Below are 13934 nucleotides of genomic sequence, written 5' to 3' on the forward strand. Positions count from 1 at the left end.
GTACGGCTGAACCATGCAGGTTTGGCAGGAGAGAAGGGAGAGAGAGGAAACCCAGGCACAGGCACCAGAGGACAAAGAGGAGGAAATGGACCACCAGGTAAGACCCAGACCCTGTTCCTTCTCAGTCAGCTTCAGGCCTTCAAACACCTTCTCCATGGAGAGAGACAACTGGCGCCAGGAGCCCAGTCTATTGGAGGGAGTTGATCTTTTTATTTTTTTTTAATCATTCCCGAATTGAACGGCAGAAACGTTTGACAAACTCGCAGCGGTGACCCTCTGTGACACTGCGTATCCCTCGTAGACCAATTAAAAAGAATGGCTGAGGTTAACAACCAGCGAAGATTTACATACATGTGGCTCAATGCGCCCGCTTTGGGCAGCTGGGGGACATAAATTACGTGGGGGGAACCTCAAAACGTATTCCGAGTCTTAGTTCTCCTTTTTCAAAGAATTTATGTGCAGTGAGTTTCTGTAAGGGGTCCACACGCCATTAACACATGCTGGACCGCTGGAAGGTCTTCATCAACAGATGGTGGTACTCAGGACATAGCAACGACATTGTAAACACATCGCCCGAGCTGTTAGGGATATTTATGTTGCTGTAAGACACTACCACATTGGCTTTTGGTGGTGCTGCATTACTATAATTAGAGGAGTCTCTGGATATCGGTCTTGTCCGTCCGTGGATTTTCTCGACAACCGTTCATCCCATCGACTTCACACTTGATCGGGGCACTGCCGAGGACCTGAGAAAGTGCCGTGTCGAGTGTGAGATGGTTCGGATCAGCGGTTCTCCAAAGAGCTGCAAGCACAAACACGGCAGCCAAGCAATCGGCCCGTACCGAGCATGCACGTTTCGACTTGTTGCACGAGTTAATACTAATTATGTCTTGTCGAATGAAGCCAAACAGCTCAGAGTACGGCATATCCCAGCTGGGTGGGTGGATAAGTTTAACGCACCAGGAAACGGCTGAGAGTCTCCTCTCTGGACGGGAGCGGAGGAGCACTAGGGTCACTTCAGCGCCGTGCGTTGGCCTCCCATGTGCGTTTGAGTGCGAACGCCAAAGAAACAGAAAAAGAAGAGGGAGAGAATGGGATGGCCGCACAATGAGCTTTCTTTAGGGGCTTCCTACACAACACATGGGCTCACTTAGGGAGTAGGAGAGAGCGAGGGAGAGGGTTGGAGGGGGAGAGAAAGAGGGGGAAAATTCCACAGAGGGTTTTCCTGCGTCTAGACAGACGGGGCCAGGGGCAACTCCACAGAACCAACTCCACAGACTACTTGTCCTTCACATTTTCATTTTTTTTGCGTCGTTCTTTTTTCTGGTCAAGCTTTTCCCTAGGGCCGTCTAAACATTTAAATTACATCGCTGCAAAAACCAATGTTACCCATACCCTTTCCAATGGAGGTTATCCCCCATGACGTCACTCTTTGCTTTTCAACTGCTCGGCATGAGAGGCTCCAACTTTATCTTTCCCTCCTCTTTAACCTAAACCCCCCCTCTACTCACCGTCTCCCTCCCCCACCTCCTCCAGGGCCCCCAGGGGAGTCCAGGACAGGACCCCCAGGGCCCAGCGGCACTGCCGGGCCTCGCGGCCCACCCGGTCGCCAGGGTGCCTCCGGAGTGAGGGGCCCGCCTGGCCCCCCTGGCTACTGCGACTCCTCCCAGTGCGTGGGGATCCCCTACAACGGACAAGGATACACAGGTACGGCCGGCAGCACCCTATAGGTGCCCCTGCATGGAACTGTTGTCAAACCAACCACGAAATGACGCATGCTCAGTAGAATTGCCTCTTTCGATTACTAAATGATGCTTTAGATAATGTACGGAGCTCGGGCTAGGGCGCTTCATGAGAATTGGAAGACGGATACAAATTTTGATTGGAAGGCAAAGTGCTCTGTTCCGCTCCTGCATTATATAAAGCTGTGATAGTGGCATGCGTAGTTTTGACTGACAAAGAATGAAAAAGACCTTGTTTCCACAGTCAACCACTCACTTCCTTTTCTGACCTATTTTCAGGTGCATAGTAAACTATCTAAGCCTCCCGCGCTGCTTTCACTTTGACGTCCTGTTTCCGAGACGCGCCACCGACACTCTCTAAAGAGGGGGGGGCGTGTGAGGATAACAATTCACCACGGACATGATTACACAAAACCAAAAACAAACCGACAACATAACAAAACAAACAAAACCGGTAGAAAAGGTCAAAGGAATGGACTGGCACTAACATCTCCTCACAGCGGCAGGCCACCGTGATGGCGCTGTGTATGCATCTTGAGAAACAACAACCACACATGGTGCGCAGGAAAGGAATATCTCTCCGCAAAGGAAGGAGGCATGTACCCAAAAAAACCAAACCAAAAGCGACCGTAACCAACACCTACTAACACCAAGGAGGTTAACAAACAGAGAAAAGTGTTTGACGAGCAAATGCAGAGCAAATGACGACTGTAAATAAAACCGATTCTTGTTTTGTTCTGTTTGCCTTGTAAATGATTTATGAACCGAAAAAACGTTTGCCGTTTAAGAGATCATGTTAACATTGATGCTTGTGCCTTATAACACCCACCTCTGCTTACTTAACTGCCAGCATAACCTCTGTTGAAGATGCCATTGGGGCCATTTTGTTCTGTTATTTCATCTGGTGCTCTGATCAGGACTGTAGCATGGATCATTTGTACATTTAATCATCACATATTTTTTGTTTACTTCATGTGTATGTGTCTGTATGTTCTCCGAATACACGTTAAAAGTGAATGTGTGCTGTCCTGCCATTTCCATATCGATTTTAAGTTTTACATTTTTATTTTGTGGTTGTTTGTTTATTTTAAGCTTATTTTTACTTAAAGGTACGTCATTATGAGAATGCCTAAGAGGGTGTTATTATTATAGAGCGTCATCACATTTTGCAGTAGTTTCTTCGCAATGTTTCGTTAAATGCGTGTATTTATCATAACAGATTTGAAAGGAGCAAAGGACCTCTTTCTGAGTGTCCCCTCCACAGAGTAGCCAGCCGGACAGTAATTTGACAGTGGGCATTTTTGATAAAGTCCATAGCAAAGTGCAATACGATTAGGTCTGTGCATGTGAAGGTTGTACAATGAACGCTTTTTTTTTCTTTTTCTGGGGATTATTGATTTGTTGATTGATTGTTTTTGGGCCAATCCAATTCATGCCTTTTTCCAGCCAACCACTACGAGCCTGAACCTGCGGTAGTGTCAATACCTGTGGAGCAGGAAGAAGATTATGATTCAGAACTATCACCTGGAAACCAACGAAGAAAAAGGTCACTACCCAGGGACGTAGTATAGTCTCCATAACAGACACACTAACACACACACACGCACACAAACACACACATATGCACACACAGATCTAAAAAAAAAAGTGTTCTGTTGAAGGAATAGCCCATAATTATTTCTGCAGTTTTATTCAGTCAAACGAAATGTACAGGTTACATGGCCTTGGCTTTATCACACATGTTTGTCAACGTGAGGAAGGTTAGATGAGTACAAAATAAGATGTTTTGATTTGCAAACCTGTGTGTTTGGTTTTACTTTAAGTGTCTCGCTTGTTATATAAGAGCATCAAATGTTCAATGGAGTCCAACATGTAATGCCCTATACTTGCCTAAAATAAATTAAGAATACGTTTGCTCATTTACAATTTAAAACTAGTCAGATGATGCGTATTAAGAACATTCGATATTAACATATTTTTTGTTTGTCAAAATCAGAAAGGTGTTTCTATATGTTTTCTGTTTTCTGTCCCCTTCGATCTTCATTTTAGTACACCCTACCATAAATTGTTAATTGTGGCTTTTTATAAGTCAATGTTTATCAGATTTTTTCTTTTTTTTGTTACCAAAGGTGGAATTGCATGTGTGTGTTGTATATTTAGTGAGGATTACCAAATCAGAATATAGTTGTAGTTTTTGCACCAATGCAGTTGTATTTGCTTGCAAGGCTATGGATATAGAATTGCTTTTCTCACATTTTTACTGCACATGTGTGAATTCCACAACCTTATTTTCTTATTTATTTCTGAAACAGAAGAGGCATTTTTCAATAAAACTACTGAAAATGTAGAACAATCCTCATGTAATTTATTGACCATTTTCACTTGATTATTTGATCAAAGCATTAGGCAAATTACATATATTACTAAAGCATTGCCATTCAGTTGGTAATTATTGTAGTTTCTAATGATAAACCCTTTATGATTAAAGGGTTAAAGCATCATCATTTCTCAATTAAACACGTGAGAGTACAAATTTTACCAAAGCCCTTTCATCTTGGTTGACTGACTCCCATACTTGCCAAGGCCCGGCTTTGAAAAACTTTACTGGTCTATTAAAACAATTCCCACCAACAATAGTGTGTGTGATATAAATACACCACTGCAGAGATTAGACCAAACGATCGGAAACTTTCTAAACTGGAAAGAAATAAGACCAAAATGCACCACAACAATCAACTTTTTCATGTTGTACTTAAAAGCAGCTGTTGTACGCTCACCTTATCAGACAGTAAATGATCACACACCGGTTTCCATAAGGAAAGTCGCAATTACCTTTGATCTATCTCTGGCAACGGAAAACACAGTGATCTAAGACGTCCACACTCAAAACCAAGAGAACACACAACAAGTGAGAAGCTGGCCAGACTTGGAAACGTATGAAGTAACGGTGCTGCTCAGGTCACTTCCTTTCAATTATAAAAATGTTGTCTCCGTGGGGGCCTTTTAAAACTAAACACTAGCGATAACAACAAGCGGTGTGTGTGGGGGGTTGGTATCAGGGTCAGGACCACCTCCACCCCCACCAGTAACACCAATGGCCGGCTACGGGGGGGGAACTCCTTTGGTAATCCCTGGGAGTCACCATGGAAGTCCCCCTGCAGGGGCACATCCAGACCTGCAGTGTGTGTGTGTGTGTGTGTGTGTGTGTGTGTGTGTGTGTGTGTGTGTGTGTGTGTGTGTGTGTGTGTGTGTGTGTGTGTGTGTGTCTGTGTGTGTGTGTGTGTGTCTCTGTGTCTGTGTCTGTGTGTGTGTGTGTGTGTGTGTGTGTGTGTGTGTGTGTGTGTGTGTGTGTGTGTGTGTGTGTGTGTGTGTGTGTGTGTGTGTATGGGACTTTTGCGTAAATCCCTTTCCTGCAGTATATCCAGGCCACCGGAACAAACCTTTCCAGTTAGATAATCCCAGGTTGCATGTCTCCATGGGAACCTTGTAAATGTTGTTCATAAAGGTGTCCGGGACATTTCTGTAAAAGCACTCTGAACACAGAGATGCGTTGACATGGCCACATTTAGAACAGGAGACACACACTTCACAGTGGGAATCTTTGACGCTATGTTGGATCGTGGGAGTGAAGCATCCCAAGCACCGATTTGGACCAAGTATATCACCCCATTACGGCAACTGTTCATTAAGCTGCCTTATAAAATGCCAAAATATTATCATGATTATCATGAGCAGTCCAATATGGAGGTACACAATTGGCCTATCGGGAATCCGCAAATTGCCAGCGTGAACAGACATTTGTTTTCAAAAAGTTTAGACAAATATGCAAAACCTGGGAAAGACGTTCATCTTAATGCAACTGATTCTTCCAGCCATAGAAATGAAAAGGACACACCACTTCTGAAGGTTAGTGTTAAGGTTGCTGACCAAAGCTATTTACATATAAACCGATAAGGAGATGTTGACCCCCAAATACCTGAAATCTGACTGGGCTACGGAAGGCCAAGTCATCGTACGTGATTCCCTTTGAGAAAATGTTTTTCGTGTAAATTGTGAATTGCGTCACTCGATAGAGGATGTTGTGGCTCTAGATAGAAAGCGTCCCTTCCTGGATGACATAATGGTAATATGTTGCGCTTGGTGACTTCTCTGTCTGGCGTGTGGTCTTCTCATCAGGCACTGGGGTCTCACCGCTAGCTTCCCCCCCCTCACTGTGCATCTGTGATCACTTTGTGGTCAGGGTTTTAAGTGGGCTCCGCTGTACAGACTGTTGCTCTGATGGCTTTTCACACAGACCCCTGTTTAGGTTCCAGCTGTCCCACTCTCCTTGTCATACAGTTCCCATGCCCTGCATCGTACTTTGCATGTCTATCACAACACAAATGAAAATGGAAAAAATCTTCAGGTTCAGGTTAGGCAATGCAACCCCACCATAGGACTTCCTGTACTCGAATGTATAAAAATCACTTAAGTGCTGAAATGAACTGAAATTCAGTTCACTAAACTAATTTTATTGATCACAGAGTATTTGGGTCCATCTTTAGTATGCAATCTAGACATCTGGAGATTTTCCCTTATTCCGATTTACCGATTTGCCGTGCTGTTTATCGTGTGCCGCTAACAGCATTTTGAGTTAACAGAATAAACATGATATGCAATCAAAATAAATAAATGATCAGAGGAAAACAGTGTTGGCGTATTGCAATAAACTTTTTAGAGATAATTGTAGAACCCGGGAGCTGGGTAAAACACGTTGAGAGATGTTATCCGTTGTATCTAATTTGCGTGTTAGTCATCTCTTAGCATGATTTATGGGGAAATTCTTGAACAAAGCAGAAAGGATTTTATAACAAGATGTCAAAAGGACTGAAAATCACTTACAGGGAATGGGCCAGTACATCAGAGAAACCAACCATGTATTGAGAATCCATCACAAGGGACTGGGAAGTAAAACAAATGCATGCCGAATTGAAGCGGGGTTGCAAAGACAATACTCCCTTAGATGTTCAGTGATCATGATTTACATCCCTTAAAGTAAATCATAAAGTGAAACATGATTGATTCCTCGGACAGCCTTTCAGTGTGAAACACTGCATGCTAGCAAACGTAACGCTTGATTAACTTTGACGAAAAAACACACTTCTTCATGGAATATTGCTTTATCGAGAGCAGCTCAAATGACTCCAGGTGAGAAAAGCGTTGGAGAAACGCAACACTCATGCATCACTTACTCGACAGCTGGACCTAACACTGAACGACTATAAATAATACAAATTATGTTAACCCTAGTTAAACCCTTGGAACTAATGGGATTTTTGTGACTTGCTTTAGCCTACCAGAATGGTCAAAGGTGAGGATAAATTGTGGAGCACTGCCCGAATGCGTGGGGGGGTTTGAATGTCTAGTCCAAGAAGAAATTTGGCACCAAGAACATATTCCAGCACTTGAATCCCCCCACCTTTGTTAAACCAGCCTCCCCCTAACGACTTAAACACCCTGCGCACATCCAACGGATATGTGTCACTTCAGGACACACACACACACACACACACACACACACACAAACACACACAGGCTCACTCGATGTGAGTGTATACACGCTATGCATTGAAATTGAGTCCACCATCTCAGCTTGATATTAATATTCCCGTCAACAGTTGGAGAGCAGAAGGAAAACAACAAAAATTAAAAAAATTCAATAAAAAATGTGTTCAGCCTAAAGGAGATTTGACTCAAGTCTTGCCAGCACTCAGAGGAGAGGAGGAATGAAGCAGTCTGTTTGAACTTGAGGAGGAGGAGAAGGGACGAGGAGATGGCAAGAGGAGAAGGTGGTGGTGGTGGAGGGACTCCTCAAAGGGCCATATTCAGCATGCAGACAGTAGGTTTCCATGGAAAAGGATGCCAAATGTAACTACACCACCCTCCCTTCCCCACACTCCCTCCCCAGTCCCCTTTGGATGTGTCTGACCAGAAACAGACGGAACAGAAACAGAACAAATGTGTTCTCTGTAACCTCCATGTAAACATGCCCCTGGATTCATCAAAGGCCTCCTTAGGCTGTTAATCACCGGTGGATCCCTCCCAGTACCTGCCGCACACTATTTTAACCCGTCTCCGAGATGTGTCACAGTGATGGGATACCAGACATTCCGTTGGTCAGCTGCGGTGGTGGCTCTCTCTCGCTCTCTTTCTCTCCTAATCTCTCTCACCTTCTCTCTCTCTCTTTATTTTGGCCTCCAACAGAGTCCACCACGGCAGCCATGAAGGTTATAAGCAATGCCAGTTGCGAATGAATGTGTTTCAGTTATAACATCAAACTGTGAGAAAATCAACTTAATTGTGCATGGGCCTCGACCTCGCTTGTCTTGCATCTTCAAGACTTCCGGGTATGAAACATTAACTTGTTTACTTTTTGGTTTCCTGTACAAACTCCTTCGCCGCTCCCGGTTCCCGCAGGCATGGGAAACTCGCACGGGAGGAAGAGACGCCTTTTATTATTTCATTAATAAAAAGCCTTCCCAGAGGGGGGAACGCCCATGTCGGGTGCAGCTGCCACGCGGGCCTGCTGAAGAGCCAGTCTGCGTTGCTATGGAGGCTGGGCCGGCTACAGGCTACAACACAAAGAGATAATAATAATAATAATAATAATAATAATGATACATTAGACTTAAATAGCACTTTTCTGAATGCTCACAGACGCTTTATAGATTGAACACAAAATAAAATCATTAAATAAGAACGTATATAAGTAAAAATATCAAAAACGGAGGAAGGATACAGAAGGGAAGGAGGTTACGTGGTGAAAGCGATCTTGAAAAGGTGTCTTCTAAGGGCCTGTTTAAATGAAGGGAGTGCGTTGGATAGGCTGTTGACTTGTTTGTTAAGCGCTCTGATCTCGTTGGGGGCGTGAGCTCAGAGTCACTCGATCAGTATTTATTGTGCGCCGCCCGGGCCTGACCAGCGGCGCCAGATGTTCCCCAGCCGCCGCTGCGCCCAGTGGGGGAGCCTGTCTGCACCAGACGATGGGTCAACTCTGTTGGCCGTGTGAAAGAAACATGCTCAAAGGACAACAGAGGCATTAAAGATGAAGAGTCAAATGGTGGAATGACTCGTAAAGTTTTATTTTATTTTTGCTCGTTTGATTTGAGCGATGGCGTGAATAGATTTTATTGATAGGTCATTAAAGGCCTAAAGATGACACTACGGCTTGTTATTGTTTTAACTTATTCTTTAAGATCGTTAAAGTTCCCTTGTTTATTGTTCCTTTTTACACAAGCCATGTCGATGCTTCCATGCATCTGTGAGGTATTGTACTGCGAGGCCCTATAAAAGTGTCAGCGACTCAGCCGTGTTGCTTCTGCGGCAATCAGCGCATAGCGCATTGATTATGGGGAACAGGACCCACCGGCATTTTATTGATCTTCAAACTAGTCTGCAGAAGCCCCTCAGTGGATGCTACATGACACGATTTTGCAGTGTTTTGTTTTGTTATAGTCCTATCCTCCGATTGTCATTATAAGGGATCCCACACAACGTCTGTGAGCCTCAAATACTCAAACACTACAAGCAAATTATGCACAACCTCTGAGAGCTAGTGAAGAGTAAGGTTGAATTCTAAAATCCTATTGCATCAAATAGATTATTATACTCAATCAGTATTAAGAACAAAACCATAATCTCTTTGTTTCACCGATTGGGATTTTTGGTTTCAATACGCTCTGCTGCAAAATCTTATTTTCTTGAATTTTCTTTTCAAGATAGTTTTATTTATACTGGTCCAGACTTTTTTAGTTCTCTAAAAAAACGCAGCCTCATTTGTGGAACTTCAAGGAATAGTCTTCGGGTGTTTCTGTTGATGATGGTGAGTCAGAGCTGGGCCATGGGCTGCATCTATATGCATTTACAAAATCATATTTACGCATAGCATTCAAAAACGGTTTAACAATTGATCCCAGGTGGCATTACGGCACAATTTCTGATGTGCAAAGCATTGACACTATGGGCTTGGACAACCAACAATGCTTTTCGACACATGACCAACTGTCTTAACTGGAACTTTTAGAAATGAATAATGAGAATAACAACCCTTGACCAGCAACTTCAATGAACAGCAACTCAAAATAACAATACACTTTGGTTGCAATATGCTCTACTGCCAAACCTTTTATTCTTGGCTTTTCTTTTTAAGTTTAGTATCCTTTATACCAGTCTGGACTTCCTTCAGTTGCCTTGGGATCAGCCATCACCACACACACTTCTCAGGGAAAGTGTGGGTGGTGATGGTGAAACGAATTGCAAACTGCATTAGTCAGGAACCTCTCAGTTCATTTTCCATGGGGAGTCACCTAAAGGCGCACACCAAAACGCAATTGGACAGGCCGACAACCAATCAGAGCAATTAAACGGTTGACGCAGCACTGAGCGACAAAAAAAACACATATTTATCCCCTACAAAAGCTGTATGTGCAGTCGTTTGTTCTTCTTTTAGTGAAAATATACCATCCAGTTTGTTTAATACTGTCTCGATGTCGGAATCAACGCAACGTTCGAGAAGGGTCCAGCTGCAGGTTTGGGCGTTTCCGTCATGACACAAGAACGCCCTTTAGGCGTTCCTGCTAGCGTTTCATCAACCAATCACGAGGTGTTTCGAAAGGCATACTGGGTTTCGCAAGGCATACTGCAAAGCTCAGTCACAAGTTATACTATGCTTTCCTTCCTTAATGGCAATTTTACCTCTCTCATTAGATTTAGCAATCATGGAGCCCCCACTTGGCTAACGTTAGTTCTATGCTACCCGTACTTGAAACTGCTGTTTAAGAAAATCTAACTAGCGAATGTTCCGGAAGTTGACAGCCGTGCAAAGAAGAAGGGGTTCGGTGTTGACGGTGAAAGTTAGGCCGGTTTATAGCAGAGTTTCCATTGTAGGTTATTACCGGTCATTGACCGGAAAAAAATGAGGAGGACCGACAATTCTAAATGTCCCCGGTCAGAATGACCAGTGGCGACTGGTCATTAGGGGCAAGTCGCTACTCTCACAAGAAAAAAAGAAAAGAAAACTAAAATGAAAAAATATATATATATAAAAAATGTAATATATATTTTTTTATATATATATATATATATATATATATATATATATATATATATATATATATATATATATATATATATATATATATATATATATATATATATATATATTAGTGCTGTCAGTTAAACGCGTTATTAACGACGTTAACACAAACCAATTTTAACTGCGTTCATCTTTTTTATAGTGCGATTGTGCGACGCAATTCTTTTTTTTTTTTGGCTCAAAACAAAGAAGCAGTAGCCTGACTGCTATGTTCAAGGCAGTATGTTTGTATGCCCTTTCTTTAATTGCACTATAGGCATTTTTTTGTATCGTCCTGTTTTGATCAGTATATGCCAATGTTGTTATCAATAAAAAATTGATTGCGTTTAATTAAATATTTTAATCCCTTGACAGCACTAATATATATATTTAAAAAATAATCTCCCCAGAAAGTACTATAAAATAACAAGTTCGGCGCTTTTATTTAATTTTTAGTCTACCCTGGCTTGCTTCTTCCGGTTGAGTTCATCTGGAGGTGCAAGAGGGGCTCTAGCCCCACCAGCCCAATGCAATGTGTATTGGACTGGAAACATTGAAATGCGCATTCTCAGAGTGTTTCTCTGTTGAAGTCAACATAGATTATTTTTCTTCCTGGTGGGGCTAGCCGCTAGCCCAATATGTCCATGGTGTGGACTTGGGACCGTTAAATATCCCATGATGCATTTCGCATTTCGCATTCCTGTTTTAAAATATCAGTGTGTAAGCTATAAAATAGGCTATATAGGAACATTTTAAAAGTATAACAAAGATGGAGGCCTAATCAACATATTTGGATACTATTATTTTAAAATGAAAGAGGGGTTTTGTTTTACATAATTTGTTTATTGTATAAATCGCTGATGGAGGAAACCCATCGCAACGGAAATCCCGGTCGGATCCATCTGGTGTGTGTGTGTGTGTGTGTGTGTGTGTGTGTGCGTGTGTGCGTGTGTGTGTTTCTATTCTATTCTATTCTATACAGTGTTACCCTTTACGTTTCATTTGATTAAAACTATTTTGAGATATTATCTCATTATAATGAGATAACTTCTCAACAGGACCAGACCAGTCATTGTAGCCTAATTGTAGCTTATCCATAGGTGCCACATATAGCCTATTATTAAAGTAGATTAGCTGGAGATGATGAACTCGATTATTAAAGATTATTTCAGACGGAGGTATACAAATGCTGAAATTTTGGCTCGATTATCTATGGAGCACAACATAAACATTAGTTAAAGAACTCTAGAAAGAGTGCTTCATAGGAATTTGCTGTGGCGAAGACGCAATAAGGCGGACATCGGAGAAGTAGCCGATTTCATACATCGCCAATTACAGTCCTCTGGCCAACAACATGGCTACAGGTGGATGCAACAGAAGTGTTGGATGGCAGGGATCATCACGGACAGAGAGACCGTTCGTCTCTTGCTGCGTCAAATGGATGGTGGTGGCGTGGATCTCCGTGCACGGCACCGTCTGAGACGTAGAGTCTATGTCAGTCGTGGCCCGAATTATGTGTGGCACATAGATGGATATGACAAATTGAAGCCGTATGGGATATGCATCAGTGGTTGCATTGATGGGTTCTCGCCAAAGATGATCTGGCTAAACACCCACTCAACTAACAGCGACCTACGTCTTATAGCGGGGTATTTCATTGATTCAGTGATGCAGCATGGTCGCCCATTGAAAGTGAGATTGGATCGCGGGACGGAGAACACACACATTGCCGCAATGCAAAGTTTTATTCACGGCAGTGAAAACGGCATTTCCCCAGACTGTGTCACTCTAGGTCCAAGCACGGGGAACCAACGTATTGAACGCTGGTGGTGTACGGCTGATTTCTATGAAGCACTCTTTTTAGAGTTCTTTAACTAATGTTTCTGTTGTGCTCCATAGATAATCGAGCCAAAATTTCAGCATTTGTATACCTCCGTCTGAAATAATCTTTAATAATCGAGTTCATCATCTCCAGCTAATCTACTGTAATAATAGGCTATATGTAGCACCTATGGATAAGCTACAATTAGGCTACAATGACTGGTCTGGTCCTGTTGAGAAGTTATATCATTATAATGAGATAGTATCTCATTATAATGAGAAAGTATCTCAAAATAACGAGATACTATCTCAAAATAACGAGATACTATGTCAAAATAACGAGATACTATCTCAAAATAACGAGATACTATCTCAAAATAATGAGATACTATCTCAAAATAATGAGCTGTGACCTGCATTTTTTTTCTTTTACGTGGCGGAAACGGGCTTCCATATTGAGTTGTGACCTGCATTTTTTTTCTTTTACGTGGCGGAAACGGGCTTCCATAAAAAACAACAGTGTGATACCCCTTATGTTTTTTTTCATGACGACCAATAAAAAACATCAGTGTCACCCCTCATGTTTCATTTGATAAATACGACACTGTTACTCCCTACGTTTTAGTCGATAAATTTCGACAGTGTTACCCCTTATGGATTTTTCATGACGACAGATAAAAAACGACAGTGTTACCCTTTACGTTTCATTTGATAAAAACGACAGTGCTACCCCTTATATTTTATTTGACAGGGACAATTTTCTTATTTTTTTCATGACGACCAAAAAAAACAAACAAAGTTGAGGACATCAACTAGACTTGAACCCCGGTCTCCAGGGGGTTAGCTCACAGCACTCTCCACTTCCCACTGAGATTTATTTTTGAAATGTGTCTGTGGTTATATATTACTGACTATGCAATAGACATGATAGCATTACGTTTCAAAATTAAAGTTATTGTGTTTTCCACGGAAAATGAACCATGGTCGCCAGTGGGTTAGGCAGAGTACACTCCACTGCACCACTGAGGCGATGACAATTCGCTATGATCAATCATCAATAAAAAGGATATACATTTCATTAAAATGTATGTGTGTTTTTCTATTATTTCCCTTATGTTTTTTTCATGACGAAAGATAAAAAACGACAGTGTTACCCCTTATATTTTATTTGACGAAGACAACAGTGTTACCCCTTATGTTTTTCTTCATGACGACCAATAAAAAACAACAGTGTTACCCCTTGTGTTTTTTTTCATGAC

General features: G+C 42.2%; 1 protein-coding gene across 6 annotated transcripts in view; it reads left to right on the forward strand.

Annotated features, from left to right (window-relative positions):
* Nucleotides 1–4095, forward strand: part of col12a1a (collagen, type XII, alpha 1a) — a 63438-nt gene extending 59343 nt beyond the window's left edge. For 5 of the 6 annotated variants that reach the window (XM_030356423.1, XM_030356425.1, XM_030356426.1 and 2 more), the window contains 3 exons: nt 20–97; nt 1537–1707; nt 3189–4095. In XM_030356423.1, coding sequence (XP_030212283.1) covers nt 20–97; nt 1537–1707; nt 3189–3313 — 374 coding nt within the window. In that variant the 3' untranslated portion in view covers nt 3314–4095. Of the gene's footprint in view, nt 1–19; nt 98–1536; nt 1708–2021 lie in introns of all 6 variants that reach the window. The other variant, XM_030356428.1, reaches the window with a different exon arrangement.
* The last annotated feature ends 9839 nt before the right edge of the window (nt 4096–13934 follow it).

This window comes from Gadus morhua, chromosome 5 (assembly GCF_902167405.1).
Source record: "Gadus morhua chromosome 5, gadMor3.0, whole genome shotgun sequence".
Classification (NCBI taxonomy): domain Eukaryota; kingdom Metazoa; phylum Chordata; class Actinopteri; order Gadiformes; family Gadidae; genus Gadus; species Gadus morhua.